Below are 17320 nucleotides of genomic sequence, written 5' to 3'. Positions count from 1 at the left end.
AAAACCATTCACAAAATACAGCCCGTCGCGGAAAATCAACTTCATGAAGTTCTTGCTGACAAGTTAAACGATAGGAGAACAAACGCAAATCTTTTTTTAACACTGTGTGGCAGGTACCGACTGATACTCCCACCATTTGTGATAAAACACGTACAGAAGTTCTTGGCGCATTTTCCATTATTTGTTGGACATTTTCTTTTAATTCTTCAGTCCGCTTTTTAGGTCGGCCGCTTCCTTCTTTTCTTGTTACACTGCCCGTTTCACGAAAAACATTAACACAACGCTGAACTGCACTTTGAAAAATTTTGTACTCAACAACGCCGGGAAATTGATTTTGAAATTCTATGAAACATTCCTCAATAGAATACTTCCATATTCCATCAATCTTGCGTCCATTTCTAAAGTAGGACTCTATGATAAACACTTTTTGTTCTTGAGAAAACACCATTTTAAACGCTTTTTAAAACGAAAATATTCAAATTGATAGCGGCGATATAGCGCTTTGACAGATGACGTTTAAGTTCATTTGCTATACGCTACGCCCTACGTCCAAATTTTCAGAACCAACTTGACCACGTTTTTATTTGAACGCTCGTTATTTAGCAGAAGCCCTATTTTTATTTTTGATAATATATAAAATAGATACTTACAATAAAATACAACACAAAATAGCACATTAATAATGTTTACTAAACAAAACCCTATACGATAGGATTATCTGTTTTAGCAATAGGCAACCCTATGATACATGAAAATTACCAATGTAACAAAATCTTATTGGCAAAATGTGACGACAGTGGGATTTTATATAATAAAATTTTGTTAAAGCAGGTACCATTTTTTAATTTTTAATAACATGTATTCTAGGACTGCCTATTGTTAATATTTATTAAAAATTTGTTGATGCTCAATTTTTTACTTTTATCAATGTGTATTATAGGATTGAAATACATAAACATTAAAATAATAGTAAACATAATTTTTTTACTCAAATGCAATTGCACTGAACCGATTGATATAAAAATGTTCCTTCTACGAATTTTCTAGTGTGAATTATTATCGGACCAACACTTTCACTTTCATTATAAAACGATTTTAAAGTATATTTATAATATCGGTATTGCAAAACAAGAAAAACAATGTTGGTAAATATTAGTTGCTATTAACTGATAGTTAAGCAAACCTGACATACATTACCAAGTCATTAACAGTGTGTGGAATATATTTTTTGTATTTACTTGTAACTGAAATCAATATTATTCTTAAACGTAATTAGAATATATGGGAATATAGGTAAGTAGACATTTCAGAAATTATTTAAAACTTAAGTATTTTCTAAGAAATGAATTCTGATAAAAAATGCACAAATGTATATATTTCAAAGATTAATACACACGTAATCAAGAAAAACTTATGGCATATTTTTTGAAAATTGTATTTTATTAAAATCAACTACATTGCATACAATAAACATGTAACATTCCTTAATAATTAATTTATTTTCTCAATTGTTGTAAATTTTTTATAAGGAAGTTTTTTAAATGTTTCACAAATTTAATATTATGGGCATTAAAACATTTCCAGACTGTATCTAAAAAAAAAGAAAACAGATAGACGAGGGAAAATACGACACACAGGGACAGAAGTATTATTGTTTATTGATTTCTGTACTTTTCCTTTCCATGTCATTAGGCCAATGATCACTGCCCTATAGGTATAAAAATAGTGTCTGGACAAGACGTTGAGACATTTCTGACTTGGTTCACACGCGTGCGACAATGACAGGACCTCTTTGGTGTTGGTGCCTTTTAGTGTTTTACTTCAAAGACTGTAGCGGACTAGAAGTGCAAAATTTATTTAACTTGAAAGATGTAAGTGTGAAAGACACAATGGAATTATTTATCCCGACGTTGAATTCTGAAAACCAAAGGTGCCGGGAACATAGCCAGTATTACTTGCGGGAGCTGAAAAATTTCAGGCTGTGGGCTACTGAAAGTAAGTGAGAAATGTTAAGGATTTTTTCAAATAAATGAATAAAAAAATATAGACATTACGTAGACATTCGCAATTTTCTTTTTTCACTTTGTATATGCGGAATTCTCACATTTCAGTGTTTGATGCTACAGCAAAATTTCCCAGTGGCGTACTGCACGGTTCCATTTACAGTTTGGGCAACTTCGACCAGTGCATTGAAGTGAGAGTGCCTTATAGGGAAGAGTTTACCGGAAAATATTGCTTGGCCAAATTTACGGTGAAACCTCCTGATTATTTAGGCCTCAATCACGATATAGATTACGTCCGTGATAATTATGAAGAGTATTTTAACATCTCCACTTGGGAAAAGATCACAGTAAGTTAAAATAAACTGATCTATTGTTATTTATAACTATTTTAGAATTACGTGGAAGTTATTGAACATTGTATATAAATTTCCAGCTGATGTTCCTTAAATGATGATTCGAGTTTCCATATTTTGACTTTTCGTCAAAGACTACTAACTGCACAAATGATTCCTATACATTTTAGGAGAAACATTAAAGTATTTATAACTTCTCACAGTGACGAAAAGTCCTTGCGAGATACGGAAGAAAATACGCGACCTAATCTCCATATCGCAAATTCCAATAAAGTTTTATATATGCAGTAATAACTTCATGTTTGCTGTGTTAATTAAAATTTAAATTAAATATGTTATTGCTAATGCTACGTGAACAACTTACATATAGTATTTTATAATTTTTTACGTCCGGAACCTGGTAAAACGAGCTTCTATGAATTCTGCAATTTTTTTTAGTGATCTATTTTTTTTAAATCCCAGGCAGCCCTGTGTATTACTACTATTAACTTATTAAAATACAGTGTTTAGAGTTTTACTTTCTGCATTATTTTAAAGCAAAATTTAACGATATAATTATGTGTAAAACTCGTTTAAATTGAATGAACAAGCAATAAATATTCCACTTCATTTCCACTACCAGAAATGTATGCATTTCATTTTCTACTACCTTAGGTATTCTCCCAAGACGTGTCAAAAGGATCAAGAAACGATCTGTATTTGTCATTTTGCTTGCCATCTTCATGTACCAATAAAGATTTGGAAAACTCTTTGGAAAGACTAATCATTAATTACGACAGCATCATCGACTTTGAGGTGACTGTGGATGTAGACGAAAGAAGTTGTCAAGTTGTGGAAAAACTGCGTTTCACTACCGCTGATATTGTTTTCATGTAAGTGAATCATATAATATTTATTTATTTATCTTCACCTCGTTTAGTATTGTTGCGCAAAGAACCTAAGATTTATTAAAATAAACGTTTTGTATTGTTAAAACTAAGTCTTTATTGCAGTGCTATCATTACTATATTCGTAGTAATAGTTATATTTGCTTCTGTATATCATTTGGCAACAGAAATGGACAACATGGACCATTACAAAGTTTCTCGTAAGTTTTACTTCTAAAAAGGAACGTCTTTAATTAAAAGGGTCTTACATATTTCAGGTAAATTTCATAAAATAATCATGTGCTTTTCGTTTCCGCATAATATGAAAAAGTTGGCATCTAAAAGTACGAATGAAGATGGACTGGATTGCATATCTGGACTGAAAACCTTGTCAATGTGTTTTATAATAATGGGGCACAGATGTATGTTCACTTTTGGTTCTCCGATGACGAACCCAAAGTTTATAGAAGAGGTAAGCTTTCCAAAATCAACGCAAAGGAGTCAAAGTCGTAATCTCTTATTTTATTACAGATGTATACCAGAGTAGAAGCAACGGTATTCCTAAATGGACCCATAATAGTCGATACGTTTTTTGTAATTTCTGGGTTTCTAGCGACGTATCTGATTATACACTTTTTCGAAAAACACAAATTTAATGCGAACATACTCATGATTTATCTTCACAGAATAATTAGGTAGGTGATACTTTTGTTACTGAGGGAACAATAATTTTCTAAAGAACTTGCAGAATATATTTTTTTATCTAATTAATAAATGTAGGATGCTGCCAGCGTATGTCATAGTTCTGGCATTTTACTGCACCTTGTTCGTCAAGATTGGGTCTGGACCGTTTTGGCAGGAAAGGGTGGGATTGGAACAAGAAAGGTGTCTGCAAAGTTGGTGGACGAACTTGTTACATATAAACAATTACGCAATGGTTGACAAACTAGTAAGTAATTTTTTTCCTTAAATCAAATCGTCTTCCAAAAGATGCATTTTCAAGTGTGTTAAAGTGGATATGTTTATTAGTGTCGCTAGAAGCAGACTGGGCAGCGAAAATACAAAAATGGAGTGCATTTGTTCATTTATCAGTTTGCTGTAGATCATAAAAATCACGATTCAGTTTCTGTATTCTGTCAGTTGTCAAAGCAACCTTATCTATAAAATCTTTTGACATATGGTGTGCCTACGCAAATGTGATGACGTCACTTGAGAGAAAGACTGACGGAATCATGGCATACATTGACACGAAAATGCAACATTCTGTCGATTCCAGCCACACTGATAAACACATCTAGTGCAAAGTGTAAAGCAAATAGACGTCAAGTTTGATTAATGGAATCGATATATGCATTGTTGCATGTATTACATGAGGGGTTAATTCAACTGTTATATAAAAAAATTGTACGTTTTTTAGTGTATGTTTCAATCTTGGTACCTGACATGTGACATGCATTATTTTCTTTGCGTGCCTCTACTTGTTTGGCTATTACGAAAAAAACCAACAGCCGGCATATTAACCGTAGCCAGCCTAATCATCTCGTCTATCTTCGCCGTTTTTGTTACTGTTTACGTTAATAATGAAGATGGAATCCTGCTTCTCTATATAAAGTAAGTAGGAAGTCGACTATACTGCAATTAATTTAACTCTAACCACGGATATATAGTTAGTTCATATTCATTTAGGTTTCAGTCATCTGGTCTTCATAATAATTACTAGACTTTTCTCTCACAGCAAGATTTAAACCTTGTTCCCAGTGCAAACAGTTTCCAACAGCCAAACGCAGTTGCATTTGATTCGAAACCATGCAAACATTATATCGAAATGCACATGTGTATAACTTGCAGGAAATTATATTGGATTGCTCTAGGAACAAAGCTATAGATATAACCATAAGAGTAACTAAATTTATTTAGTTACTCTTATGGATATAACTGTTTCCACAATGAAAAATATTTCTTTCAAGTTCCATTTATGAACCTACTTAACGAAAATTATAACATTTCCAGGTTGCTTAAGGACCCAGTTCTAAATAAAACATTTAGGAACATTTACATACCCTCGCATTTGAGAGCCAGTCCTTACCTTCTAGGGATAATAACAGCGTATATAAAATACCAAATGAAAATTACCAACTACAAAATGCCCAAACATGTTTTATACGTTGGGTGGATGATGTGTGTGGTTGTCGTTTCCATAACAGTGTACACTGCGTTTGTGTTTTACATACCTGGTTACCCTCACGACACGATTTTTTCCGCTTTCTACGCTTCATTGCATCACTTTACGTTCAGCCTTTGCATGTCTTGGATTATCATTGCAGTTTCATCAGGGAATGGAGGTAAGATTACAGAAATATCTATGCAGCAAATCCTTTTTGATTTCACCATACTGTTAGAGCTGCATATTTCTCGTTTGAGTTTATATATTAGCTACTTAGACGAAAAATTCGCGTATGGCACCTCCCCATTTTTAGGAAATAAAGCAGATAAACCATATCATAATTTGCTTGGATTTCAGTTTCAGACCAAAAAACATGAATATCTCGGACACTTCCTGATTTTTTCTAAAAAAATGTGCGGTTATTTAAGACACAGAAAGGTATACTTTCACCTTTCACCAAGTTTCGTCAAAATTAAATTATTTTTACGGAAAGGAGAAATAAACAACGATAAATAAGAAAAAAACCTGTTTTTCGCATTTTTCTCGGAAATTTTGAAGTTATATTAAAAAGTGTCTTCTACAAAAGTTATAGATTTTTGCATGATCTACAACTTTTGTAATGGATATTTTTTTGTTTGACGTCAACTTTCGCCAGAAATCCCAATGATACAATTTTTCACAACTTTTCAACCCCCCAAATCAACCCTCCGCCACCCCTGCTCACGCATTTATTTTTTTTTTCGTTTATTATAAGCCCCTTTACCATTTCCACTTAAAAAGTCCAGGAAACATTTTTTTTTCCTCTAAATGAGTTATTTTGATCGGTCTATTTTCCTGATTTTTTCACACATTTTTCATGTTTCAGCCTGGATCGAACCAATTCTTTCATGGAAACCCCTAATATTCTTAAGCAGAATAACTTATACTGCATTTTTATCACACGGTGCAGTACAAATAACCACCTCTGCTATTATGAGGGTTCCTAGATATGTTGGAGTGTTTAATATTGTAAGTTGATTACATACAAAGATCGCTTTAATCGGAGATATCTTTCTTTTTTTTAGTTATACGACACTTGCGGCGATATAGTTGTTTCATACGTTATTGGTTTCATTTTAACGATGTACTTCGAGGCTCCGATCATAGGATTGGAAAAGATCATCTTTAAGAGAGAAGACAAGACTTATATTTCAAAAGCAGTAGCAAAAAGCAAGATTTCTGAAACAGTGGTTATAAGTGTACCAAAAATTAAGGCAATTAGTTGATAGGATGACCAATAATAGCACTTTTCATACAGATGTATGAAATATTTTGAACGAGATTTACTATGTAAAAATACGTATATTGTGTAATAATGAGTTGTACAGGATGTTTAAATGATTCTGTATTGTAAGAAAAACGGTGGGTATTTATCTATATTAGACACTCAAAAGACAAATTTTACAATAAAAATTGATACACTTAAAAATTGTATTTTTAAAATAATATTGAATTATATTTAACACTCTATTAATTACTAGTAGTATGATTTTCATTTCCATCTGAAGCTGCTTCTGCTGGAATTTGCGATTTCTGAACTTTCATGTATATTAACAAGATCCTCGTCAATCAACAATTCAAAGTCACCCAGTGCTTGTGGTGATGGAATTTTATTCCACCTAACGCTGAAAAAAGTGTGGTATAAAAACCAAAAAATACAATTTCTAATTTTTGTATTGGACTCACTCTGGTATTCCTGATGGCGGTATGACTATGTTAAATATGTTATCTAATAATTTATGTTTCAATATCCTGTCATTTGCTGTGGTGGATGTTAGGGACGGGGAAGCGTTGACCTAAACGAATTAAAAAATAGTTATACCGGGTGTTACAGGTGTTAAATCGTCAAAATTTAAGAACATTTTCTGATATAATGACCATGCTCACGTTTTTGAAAAACAAGGTGTTAAAATCAAAGAAAAGGGTAAAAGAAAATTTATCATCTTTAAAAGAGTAAGAGAGCATATGAGCAGAGGAACTGAAAAGTACATAGTACTCCGGTACAGAGATCCCATTTTTAATACGTTTTGTGAAATAATTTTGATAAACTCTACATTGTTTACAAATTGTGAATTTGTGCTAAAATAGATGGTAGTGTACACAGCTTTATTCATAAATGTTTAAAAGCTATATGTGATCATCGAGCTTAGGCAACCAACGTTGCAGGGCTGCTTCTGTAAAATAGCTGTTTTACACTGACAATTTATAATTTATTGATGAATTCGCTTCATCAAGAAATTGGACAAGTGTAAATGCACCAAATCTGCTGTCAAATAACTTCATGAATTTATTCATCAAGTTCTTGACGAATTAGAATATGTTTAATTTTCATCAATGTCTTCATCAAGTTCAGAAGTACCAATCCAACAGATTTCCAGTCTCAGATCAGTAATGAGGTTATGTTATTGGAATATGTAAATAATTGTGTGGTGTGTACTAGTTTTGCATTGTTTTTACTGATTACAATTATGAACGGAAAGGTGACATTTTTGAAATTTATTTGCTTCTTTGATTTGTTGGTAGAACTGATTCATGCGTCGAAAAACGTGATTGTCTGTATAGAAGTGTAAAAACAGACTGTTTACCAATAAATTCCTGAATTAATTCATGAAGAACTTCGTAAATTTATTCATGAATAAATAAGGTCCATGTAAAACAGTTATACCGAAAAATCTCTAAATCTCGACCACCAATATTAATGGTTCCCGTGAAAAAATAAAACCAATCACAGTTGGTGAAACAGAAATGTTGTTTCAATGTAATTTTGATCTTGTTTTAATAATTTTTAAATTTATCTAAATTTAATTGCCAACATCAAGGAAATAAAATTACTGTTTCAAACAAAATTAAGTACTGGTCACGTGACTTGTGATCATTTGTGAAGACTGTACAATAAAGGTAAGAAATTATTTGCGTTACAAAAGTGACGAAACATATTTCTTTTATGCCACTCAACAGTTTATATAAGAACATATTCTTAAATTTGGACAAGGAAAATGCTTTTCAATTTTTAACTGTAGTATTACATTCGGTATTCGGTTCTCAAAATATTTAAAAAACGTGCCATTTTTTGAGGAGAGATCATTAAAAAATAATACAAACAGTTCCTAGCAATATGGAACTGTTATTACTTCGTTTCTAAAATAATAATTTAGATTTAATAAATACTTTTCAAATTATAAAGTTGCTTTAAATCTATTAAACAAATATAAGTATATTAAGTTTTGTATACATAATAGTCATTTTTGAAATATGTTGAAAAAAACAAATAATAAAAAAACTTCTAATGATATTTTTTGAAACACTGTATATTTTAGACATTCCAGCTACCTCAATTAGCCACGGTTTAAGTTTGTTGTCTATGATGATATCGTAGCCATAACATTCAAAGCAGTGTCGATCCGTTGCGATGACTGGAGCTATCGCTTTGAGCGAATGAATAATCAGCCAACTAATCTGATCAAACAACTTTTCTGTGACTTGTTTTCCTCTCGTACTTTCCAAATGTAATCTCAAATTCTGTACACTCAGCTTTCCACCGTGTAATGAATTATATTCACCCTAAAGAGCAAAGTTTTACACTCGCATAAGTGTGAAATATTTCATTTTTACCCCATGTTTTTGTACAGACACATTTGTTAAATGTACATACATATTATCAAGCTCCGCCACACTTGAATCGTACTTTACTGTACAAAACCTGCAGAATCCTAAACGAAACTGATAAACTTTCAAAGGTCTAAAAGACGTTACTAAAACGTACAGTCTCAAATCGAATTTTTTCCCACCTATTAGCAGGGGATTGTCAATGTACCTATAAACAACAAATAAAATAACCAGTTATAAAATTTACTAATAAACGAGTACTTACTTAGATATTACATAGCTTTCTTTACCAAGTTGCTGTTGAAAAGGCGTTTTGGATTCTCTCGACCACCTCTTCAGCTTTGATAACTTGTTTATTAAAAATATTCCCGAACCTTGAGATCTACCACAAGGCTTCATAATCCACGTACTCTGGGGCGCTTTTCTGTACTCCTCAACAAACATATTATAATCCGCAGGAAGGACAAACGTTACAGGTATAAAGTCTAAATGAAGGTACTTGGAATCACCTCTTTCAGCCAAACCGCTACCTTCCTTTTCCAAATCTCTCCTGTAGCGCTTTATATTTTTTACTAGAAGATCTTTCCGAGATATTTCATAGTGATTGGGAAAATGATTTATAATTCTAAACAAATAAATTGATAAAGAGAGTAACATATAGAAAGCAAACTAAGCAAAGCGTTCGTAATATCTAAACTGGATTGAAATTTTAAAAATACTTATCTCATCTTTTTATAAAAGGTTAAGGGAATCATTTCAAATAATGCTTACTGGTTATCGTTCATGCGATATCCACTGTCTACGCTAAAGAGACTGCGGCAAGTCATCGTTCCTGCCCAATAAATATTCCATTCATCTTCGGGACCAACCTGTACCCAGCCACGTTTCTCACAATTTGCTACCACAACACTTTTATCTAAATCAGTGCAAAACGTTACACGCATTTTAACACAAAAATATACGACAAGAAACCTCCACTATTGATTTAACAATTTGTTGCCATGGATAATTTTATTCATTAAAATTATAATTTGACAATTTAATTAATCACTATTTTAATAACTAAAGTATGAAATAATTTTACTACACTGTAAACCAACCAGGTAGGCTGGGTCTATTTTTATTTTTATCCAGAAATTCTTGGTACCCTTTTTTGGCTTCTTTTATGGCTTTTTCATGATCTGATTCTGCTTGTTTGTCTTCCTCTTTAAACAGGTCGGGAAACTTAAAAGATTCACCTTTTGGCTGCAATAACGAAGTTAAATAATAATTTATACTGTAGAATAATAACTTACTAGTACTATATATGCATATTTTATATCATCATCTTTAACCACATAGCCTTTCCCCGGATCTTTTCTTGTTTTTGTCATATGTATTCTTGTTCTTACATCGATGCATTTAATGTTGTAAATTTTCTCTAGGTAGTTCTTAACATCATGTTTCGTCATTTGCATTGAACAAGCAAACTGAACTACATTTGGGGGTTGCTCGTGTGTTGGTCGCACTAATTTTAACCAAAAATTTGGTAAGAACACCCTCAATTGTGGACCGCCTTTTTGGTAAACTGGATACCTAAAAATTAAGAGATAATTTCCCTTGAAACAAAAAATAAACCCTTACCATCGTGTAGACATTTCTCAAGTAGAAATATGTCCGTATTTCATTTAAATCACAAACAATTAATGTAATGGAAAATAGAATGAAAATATTAATTTTAAAATTTAAATTTAAAACTCTGACATTTGAGGTTAGCTTTATTCAATAATTTTTATTTGGTCAAGGCAGCAAGGTAGACCTCGAAAAGGTCGTTTCATGATAATACCCAATCCCAATGGGAACAATGTGCTCAAAATGGAGGATATCCTAGCTTATAAAATCAATAACGAGGTAGTTTTCACTGCAAATAACCAACAAAACATATATTAATAATAAGCATTTTCTTTGTTTGATTTAAAAAGAAAAACATGGACATGGAAGAGAATAAAATATTGTAATCGTTTTTGGATGTAAATTGTTCAAGTTAATAAAACCGAATACATGTTCTTGTATTATGTGTTGCATAAGTTTGTTTTACTGAGTCCCATAGTACAATGTGGAGTTGTAACGTTGGCACCAAATTAATCTAATTTTCCTAGTTTCCTAGTTAAGTAAAATGGCAGAGCCCGAATTAAACGTCGACAATTTAATACAAAGATTATTAGAAGGTAAGCAATAATTGCATAATTTGAATATACTTCGTGTTGTTGGTCTTGTGTCTTTATAATATTATAAAAAGTTGCATGTATCCGTTCAATATATAATTTTTATGCACCTGTCAAATCCTATAGTTTACAGGTATAAATTAAAAACTTTCTCCTTCAGCGATTTTAAGTACAGAATACGTCTTTAAGGGATTTGTTATACATTTTGTCTTTATTTCACCTTTATTAAACACTAGTAAAGCTTTTTACACTTCGTTTATTTCGGTTTTGTATATATAAATAAATAGTCTAAGTGTTTATTTTTGTGCTGCTTTTGGTGTGATGTTGGGGGTACAGGGTATAAGACTCAGCGGGAGTTACAAGAAAACCAGGATGCAAGGAAGAAATCTAAATTCAAAGACATTTTCATGTCATCTGAACGTAAGGCTAATAACCGTAGCGATATTTCTTAGTAGTAGTTAATATTCTGTATTTAAATATTTTTTTACTGTGTTGAGAAATACAAGTTATTATTATTTTTTTCTGTAGATACATCACATCTTGAAACCTAGACTTTATTTAACGTTCCTACTGTCTAATAAACATAGAAATGTTTTACTACTGATGTAGAGTACATTCAATTATGTCAGTATTTTAGGTATCTACTAAGAAAGTAATTAAAGCTGATTACTTATTTTTGTACTTGAAATGTATATACATATCTTACTTCAGTAGAATTTGATACATATTTTATTAAGTACAGTAATTTACAAAATCAATATTTATGTAAAAAGTAGGTACTAATTTCAAGTGTTTGTATTAACAGTTTATCAGTGTCAAAAACATCCATAAACATTGGTTGTTATAGCATATTTAAACATTATTAATTACAGACATATTATTTTTATACATTTTTTAACTGAATTGCTGCAAAATGATGATGTATACTACAAGGTTACCCAATAATTATGTATTGGGAGTAATAAATATTAATGTGGTAAAAATTCAATGTTTATTCTCTTTGGAAAATCACTTTTGGGCTAAGGATAACTATTTCCTTCGTTGTATGTTCCATGTACTACATTATATAAGCCGCTATTCAAAACAAAAAACATTAAAATTAAAATTATTATCGTTTTTCAATTTTCTTCAAGGATTTTCAGAGAAGAATCTGCGTGTCGTTAATTACGTCAGCTTATTGGAAATAATATACTTAAATGTTATTTTTTTTTACTATGCTTCAATTCCTACAACTGTTTTTACAGTTAGAGGATGTCGCCCAGGAAAATCGGTACATATGACAGAGGCAGAAGTGAGGGGGCTATGTTTGAAGTCCAGAGAAATATTTCTTCAACAACCGATACTACTTGAACTGGAAGCTCCATTGAAAATTTGCGGTGAGTGTCCAATCTCCCACGCAAGTGCGTAATGTAAATAGCAAAGTATGATCTATTGCGTACACAAAGTCCATGATTTGTGCCAAGAAAATGTCAAATTGAATTGATTAGGTATTAATTAGGTACAAATCTGTTTTCTAACAAGTTAAATTTGAACAGTTTTAAATAAAATTCGTAAAACAGGTACATTTTAAAACATATTTCAGTGACAGACATAAAATATTACTTTAAGCTACTAAGTAATTAATATTTATATTTATTTGGTTTCTTTGTAATTGTTCATGGCACTATTACTAAATTAATGTTTATTGCCTCATAATTTATATTTTTTATTGCAATTCACAGAAATTGTGTGCATAAAAGTACTTATGTATAAATGAAGCATTAAATCACTGTTAAAACATACTTATATTTGTTGTAATATTCCTTTATGTAAGAAAGTAATAAAGCTGCTTACATTACAATACTTTCAGTCATAAAATCAGATTCAATATCGAAAGGAAATCAAAACTATTTTTATTTTAACGATTTGGTGCTATCTGAATCTATTTGCTCGACAAAATTAATCAATGTAAACTATTTGAAGTTTTCTTTAATTCTTTGTTCCTTGTTGTTTTTAACATTTTTTATGCATAAAATTGTGATACTTACATTCAAAAATAGAAGCTCTAGGACATTTTATTATCTCATAAATTGCTTATCAGATAAATATAACAATGATTTAAGAATCTGGTTATAGTTCAAGATAATTCATCAAGATTGGTTAATTGATGACAGTATCTACACTTTGATATAACAAGCCTTAATTTGAGAGATCATATGTGATCTTTACTTCCCACATGCTTGCTAATACAGGACAGGAATTTAAAAACTGAGGAGCTGAAAATATTAAACACAAATTGATCTGTAATTCAAAGAAAAAAATCAAAACGTGTATAAATGCAATAACATATAATCCCGGATTATCTTAAATATCCGGTGTTGTAAATTCATAGATATTAATTTAATAATAGACCAACCAAGGCATGATTCCTATCAACATTAATTTTAATTGAGGCACATTGAATCATCACTTTTGTACTTTATTATATACTCCTTTACCACTTAATTATCTCATAAATTTTATTTTTATACAGGATTAAAATGTAATAGGTACTGTAGTTTAAGGTTAGGTATATGCATTTAAAAATAGTCCAGAACTAAAATAGAATCTTTAGGATGAATCATTTACCTAAAATGATCTATTCTTAATTTAACGTAGACTAATAGACTTGTGTTCGCTTTTAGGTATTGTTTTAAAAATTCTTTGTTGAAATTCTAAGCAGATGTGGGTTGACCATTTAAAATTAACAAAGAACATTGCAATTATTTCAGAATAATATCAAAAATAATTCTGTGATTAAATTTTCTTAGAAGAAAGAATAAAATTAAATTTGATCTGTTGAAAAATTTACAATCGACAGCTTTGGTTTATACCAACTATTAATTATATATTGATTAATGTTGAAAAGCTCATTGAAGTCAAAACTAATGTACTGATTTTTATTTTATTATAAAATATTGAAACACATATCTGACATAGGAAAACTTAAATAATGTAATTTTTTGAAGAAATGTCTCGTATTTATGTTGTTCTAATGTCACTCTTGACAAGGCCAATACATAAAAATCAGATTTATCCTTTTCTGTAGGTGATATTCATGGGCAGTACACAGATCTATTGAGATTGTTCGAATATGGTGGTTTTCCCCCAGAGGCCAATTACCTATTTTTGGGTGATTACGTGGATCGTGGCAAACAGTCATTAGAAACAATATGCCTTTTGCTTGCTTACAAAATAAAGTATCCTGAAAACTTCTTTTTGCTTCGAGGTAATCACGAGTGCGCCTCCATTAACAGAATATACGGCTTCTACGATGAATGTGAGTGATTCGTACAAACAAAAATCGATTTCTGCTCTACATTCATGATATTTTACTTGTAGGTAAGAGGCGGTTCAACATAAAACTATGGAAAACCTTCACTGATTGCTTTAACTGCTTGCCCATTTCCGCTATCATCGACGAAAAGATATTTTGTTGCCATGGGGGTCTCAGCCCGGATTTACAGGGCATGGAACAAATCAGGCGCATTATGAGGCCAACCGATGTACCAGACACAGGTAAAAGACAGCTGAATACTGCGTTTAATATATCTTGCAAATTGCAAATCGACGGATAATAATTTTGTCTGGCATGCATCGTTCAACAATAAAATGAAAGCCTTGAATTAATAATTTAATAAAAGTTAATTTTTATTTACAACCTTAATTTTTCGGCCAAGATTACTGCATTGATTAAATCAATATGGTTTATATCTGGGCTTTTTGGTGGCTACATTGCTGTTACAAATGTATCGATGTAATACTGTTACCTCACTCTCGTAGGTCTACTGTGCGACCTTCTCTGGTCGGACCCGGACAAGGACGTCCAGGGTTGGGGCGAGAACGACCGTGGCGTGTCGTTTACTTTTGGCGCGGATGTCGTTAGCAAATTTTTAAATCGCCACGACCTAGATCTTATATGTAGAGCTCACCAGGTGGTAGAAGACGGCTATGAGTTTTTCGCCAAGAGGCAGCTGGTCACCCTCTTCTCGGCGCCAAATTATTGCGGAGAATTCGACAACGCTGGGGGAATGATGAGTGTCGACGAGACCCTCATGTGCTCTTTTCAGGTAATTTTTTATTGCTGTTTCGTTAGTTTAATACAGTAACGGAGAACGCTAATGCATGCGCATACAACCGAGTTTGGGAGTGCCCAGTGACGGCGTAGACAAGTGGAGGCTAGTTAATTAATTTTGTATTAGTATTATTACAATTTAGAATAACGTAATGTTTTTCTTTTTGTTTTCAATTTTGTCGTTCTAGATTCTGAAGCCCTCAGAGAAGAAAGCGAAGTACCAGTACCAGGGCACCAACGCAGGGCGCCCATCCACCCCCCAGCGGAACCCAACAACAAAAAAGAAATAAGAGCACCAGACCTACCACTAACATTTTCATTTGTATTCTACCAATGCATTTTAACAGTGTATTCTCTCAATAATGCTATAAACAGTCGGTCTATCTACGTGTGAAAAGTATTGTGTATTATTTAATTATTATTATAATTTGTGATGTATTGACTGATTATTGATTTATTGTTTTTCTTTGCGACTGACTGTATTATTTTCATTTTTGTTTTCGTTTTGTATATAAATTCGACTGCGTTATTGTTGATTTCCTCGGGTGCTTTATTGACACAAACCTGCGAAATTTTCTTTTTTTTTTTTCTTGTGACCCGTATACAGTACTTTTTACAGTCTTATCAGTATTTTCGTTGGTTTGTCGCATTATAGACCTGACTTCTAGCGCTTGCATTTAACCGTGCAATGGTAGCCGGCCAAAGAACGTGTGATTTGGCGAGTATAATATATTTATTGCGGTACACAGATCGAACACCAAATTGATGTTTTAGGTGTCACTTTCGTTCCAAATCCCCGCCAGACGGCGTTTAGCATTCGATGTTTGACAATTTTACGACTCAAGTCCACCTCCGATCACTGTTTAGGGAAGATTCTGTGTCTTTGTAGCAATTATAGGTTTACGATTATGAGCAGGTCATCTACGTTCAGATTTTTTTCGCTTTTGAACCAATCGGGAAAGTTTCACGAACAGGGTGTTCCGAATCACGCAAACCAAACTTTACTTGGTGACGAAACTTCGCAGAGTAAGAAGAAGATTTCTTGGATGTAAATTCGGAAATGCTTAGTTTCCACTCTACGAAACGGATGAATTGAGTGGCCTTTCTAAAATTTTTCCCCGTCTCCACGCGACGAATTTTTTCACTTATTTAAGACCAGGCTTTTTACACAAAAAAAACCTCATTAATCGTCTGATACAAAATAATATAATTGAATTTTATTTTCCGTATTTGTGCTCGAAAGAGGGTGACTAAATAAAAAAACGTAAAAGGTAATTCTCGTGCAATGAAGTTCAAATTTTAAAAGAAAAAATGTCGGTTTAAGAAGGGGAACATTTTTCCATGGGCCCGTTCAACCTGTGGCAATGGAACCCTTTTGTTATTTTGTTGCATCGTCGCGTAAAGATTGGCCTATGCAGTTCGGTACGCCCTCTACTTTAACTAACGATCGAGTAAATCTGACTCGTCGAAAACTACTAAAATCGGAAATAGTGGGCAGAAATTATTTTTTACATTGGTGCTTCTAATTAAACCGCATCTATACGATTCTCTAACCAAATTAATATTAAACTTATTGCATTAGATTTTGGTCTATTTGTACGAGGTAATTAGAAATTAAGTGGCAGGCATGGATTATTTTTATTATCGTTTTGTTGCTAATAAAAATAAGTTGTGTACGCTGGTCCTAATTAAATTAGTTTCATTAACGAATTAAAAAAAATCGTTGGCTTTGCCGATGAAAATAAATTTATAGTCAATTCAACATTTAACACCAATATTTTATAGAATTGGTTTAATTCTTACCGCTGATGAGAACTCTGACAAGGCAGTTTTTGTAAAAATTCAAAAATTTTTGGAATATTTATTAAATATTTTGGAACTTGGTTACTGTGAAACAGTGTCTCAACATGTGAAATCGACTAGACTGATTAAGCTGTTTATGCTTCGCAATACAGATATTAATGTTAAATGAACATAAATTATTTGTTCTTT

At 32.1% G+C, this 17320-nt stretch overlaps 4 protein-coding genes across 4 annotated transcripts; 2 read left to right on the top strand and 2 right to left on the bottom strand.

The window, feature by feature from the left end:
* Positions 1-1889: 1889 nt before the first annotated feature.
* Positions 1890-6700, top strand: LOC108908977 (nose resistant to fluoxetine protein 6-like). Its single transcript, XM_018713181.2, has 11 exons — positions 1890-1995; positions 2112-2350; positions 3011-3228; positions 3349-3443; positions 3501-3694; positions 3754-3917; positions 4003-4171; positions 4640-4833; positions 5233-5564; positions 6252-6394; positions 6451-6700. Exons 1-11 carry the CDS (start codon positions 1890-1892, stop codon positions 6649-6651), a joined length of 2055 nt encoding a protein of 684 aa, XP_018568697.2. The 3' UTR covers positions 6652-6700.
* Positions 6701-6917: 217 nt separating this feature from the next.
* LOC108908976 (probable tubulin polyglutamylase TTLL1) lies at positions 6918-9975 on the bottom strand. The gene is made up of 6 exons (XM_018713180.1): positions 9803-9975; positions 9297-9656; positions 9038-9239; positions 8756-8986; positions 7112-7221; positions 6918-7050 (listed from the first exon to the last, which is right to left on the bottom strand). The coding sequence occupies exons 1-6, from the start codon at positions 9973-9975 to the stop codon at positions 6918-6920; spliced, it is 1209 nt and encodes a 402-aa protein (XP_018568696.1).
* A 60-nt stretch (positions 9976-10035) lies between these two features.
* Positions 10036-10854, bottom strand: LOC108909007 (probable 39S ribosomal protein L23, mitochondrial). Its single transcript, XM_018713212.2, has 3 exons — positions 10655-10854; positions 10327-10606; positions 10036-10276 (listed from the first exon to the last, which is right to left on the bottom strand). The coding sequence occupies exons 1-3, from the start codon at positions 10666-10668 to the stop codon at positions 10115-10117; spliced, it is 456 nt and encodes a 151-aa protein (XP_018568728.1). The 5' UTR covers positions 10669-10854; the 3' UTR covers positions 10036-10114.
* Positions 10855-11186: 332 nt separating this feature from the next.
* LOC108909028 (serine/threonine-protein phosphatase PP1-beta catalytic subunit) lies at positions 11187-15774 on the top strand. The gene is made up of 6 exons (XM_018713243.1): positions 11187-11238; positions 12480-12611; positions 14303-14533; positions 14596-14772; positions 15037-15323; positions 15517-15774. Exons 1-6 carry the CDS (start codon positions 11187-11189, stop codon positions 15616-15618), a joined length of 981 nt encoding a protein of 326 aa, XP_018568759.1. The 3' UTR covers positions 15619-15774.
* Positions 15775-17320: the final 1546 nt, after the last annotated feature.

Source organism: Anoplophora glabripennis, unplaced genomic scaffold (assembly GCF_000390285.2).
Source record: "Anoplophora glabripennis isolate ALB-LARVAE unplaced genomic scaffold, Agla_2.0 scaffold72, whole genome shotgun sequence".
Classification (NCBI taxonomy): Eukaryota; Metazoa; Arthropoda; class Insecta; order Coleoptera; family Cerambycidae; genus Anoplophora; species Anoplophora glabripennis.
This window is presented reverse-complemented; position numbering and strand designations above follow the sequence as displayed.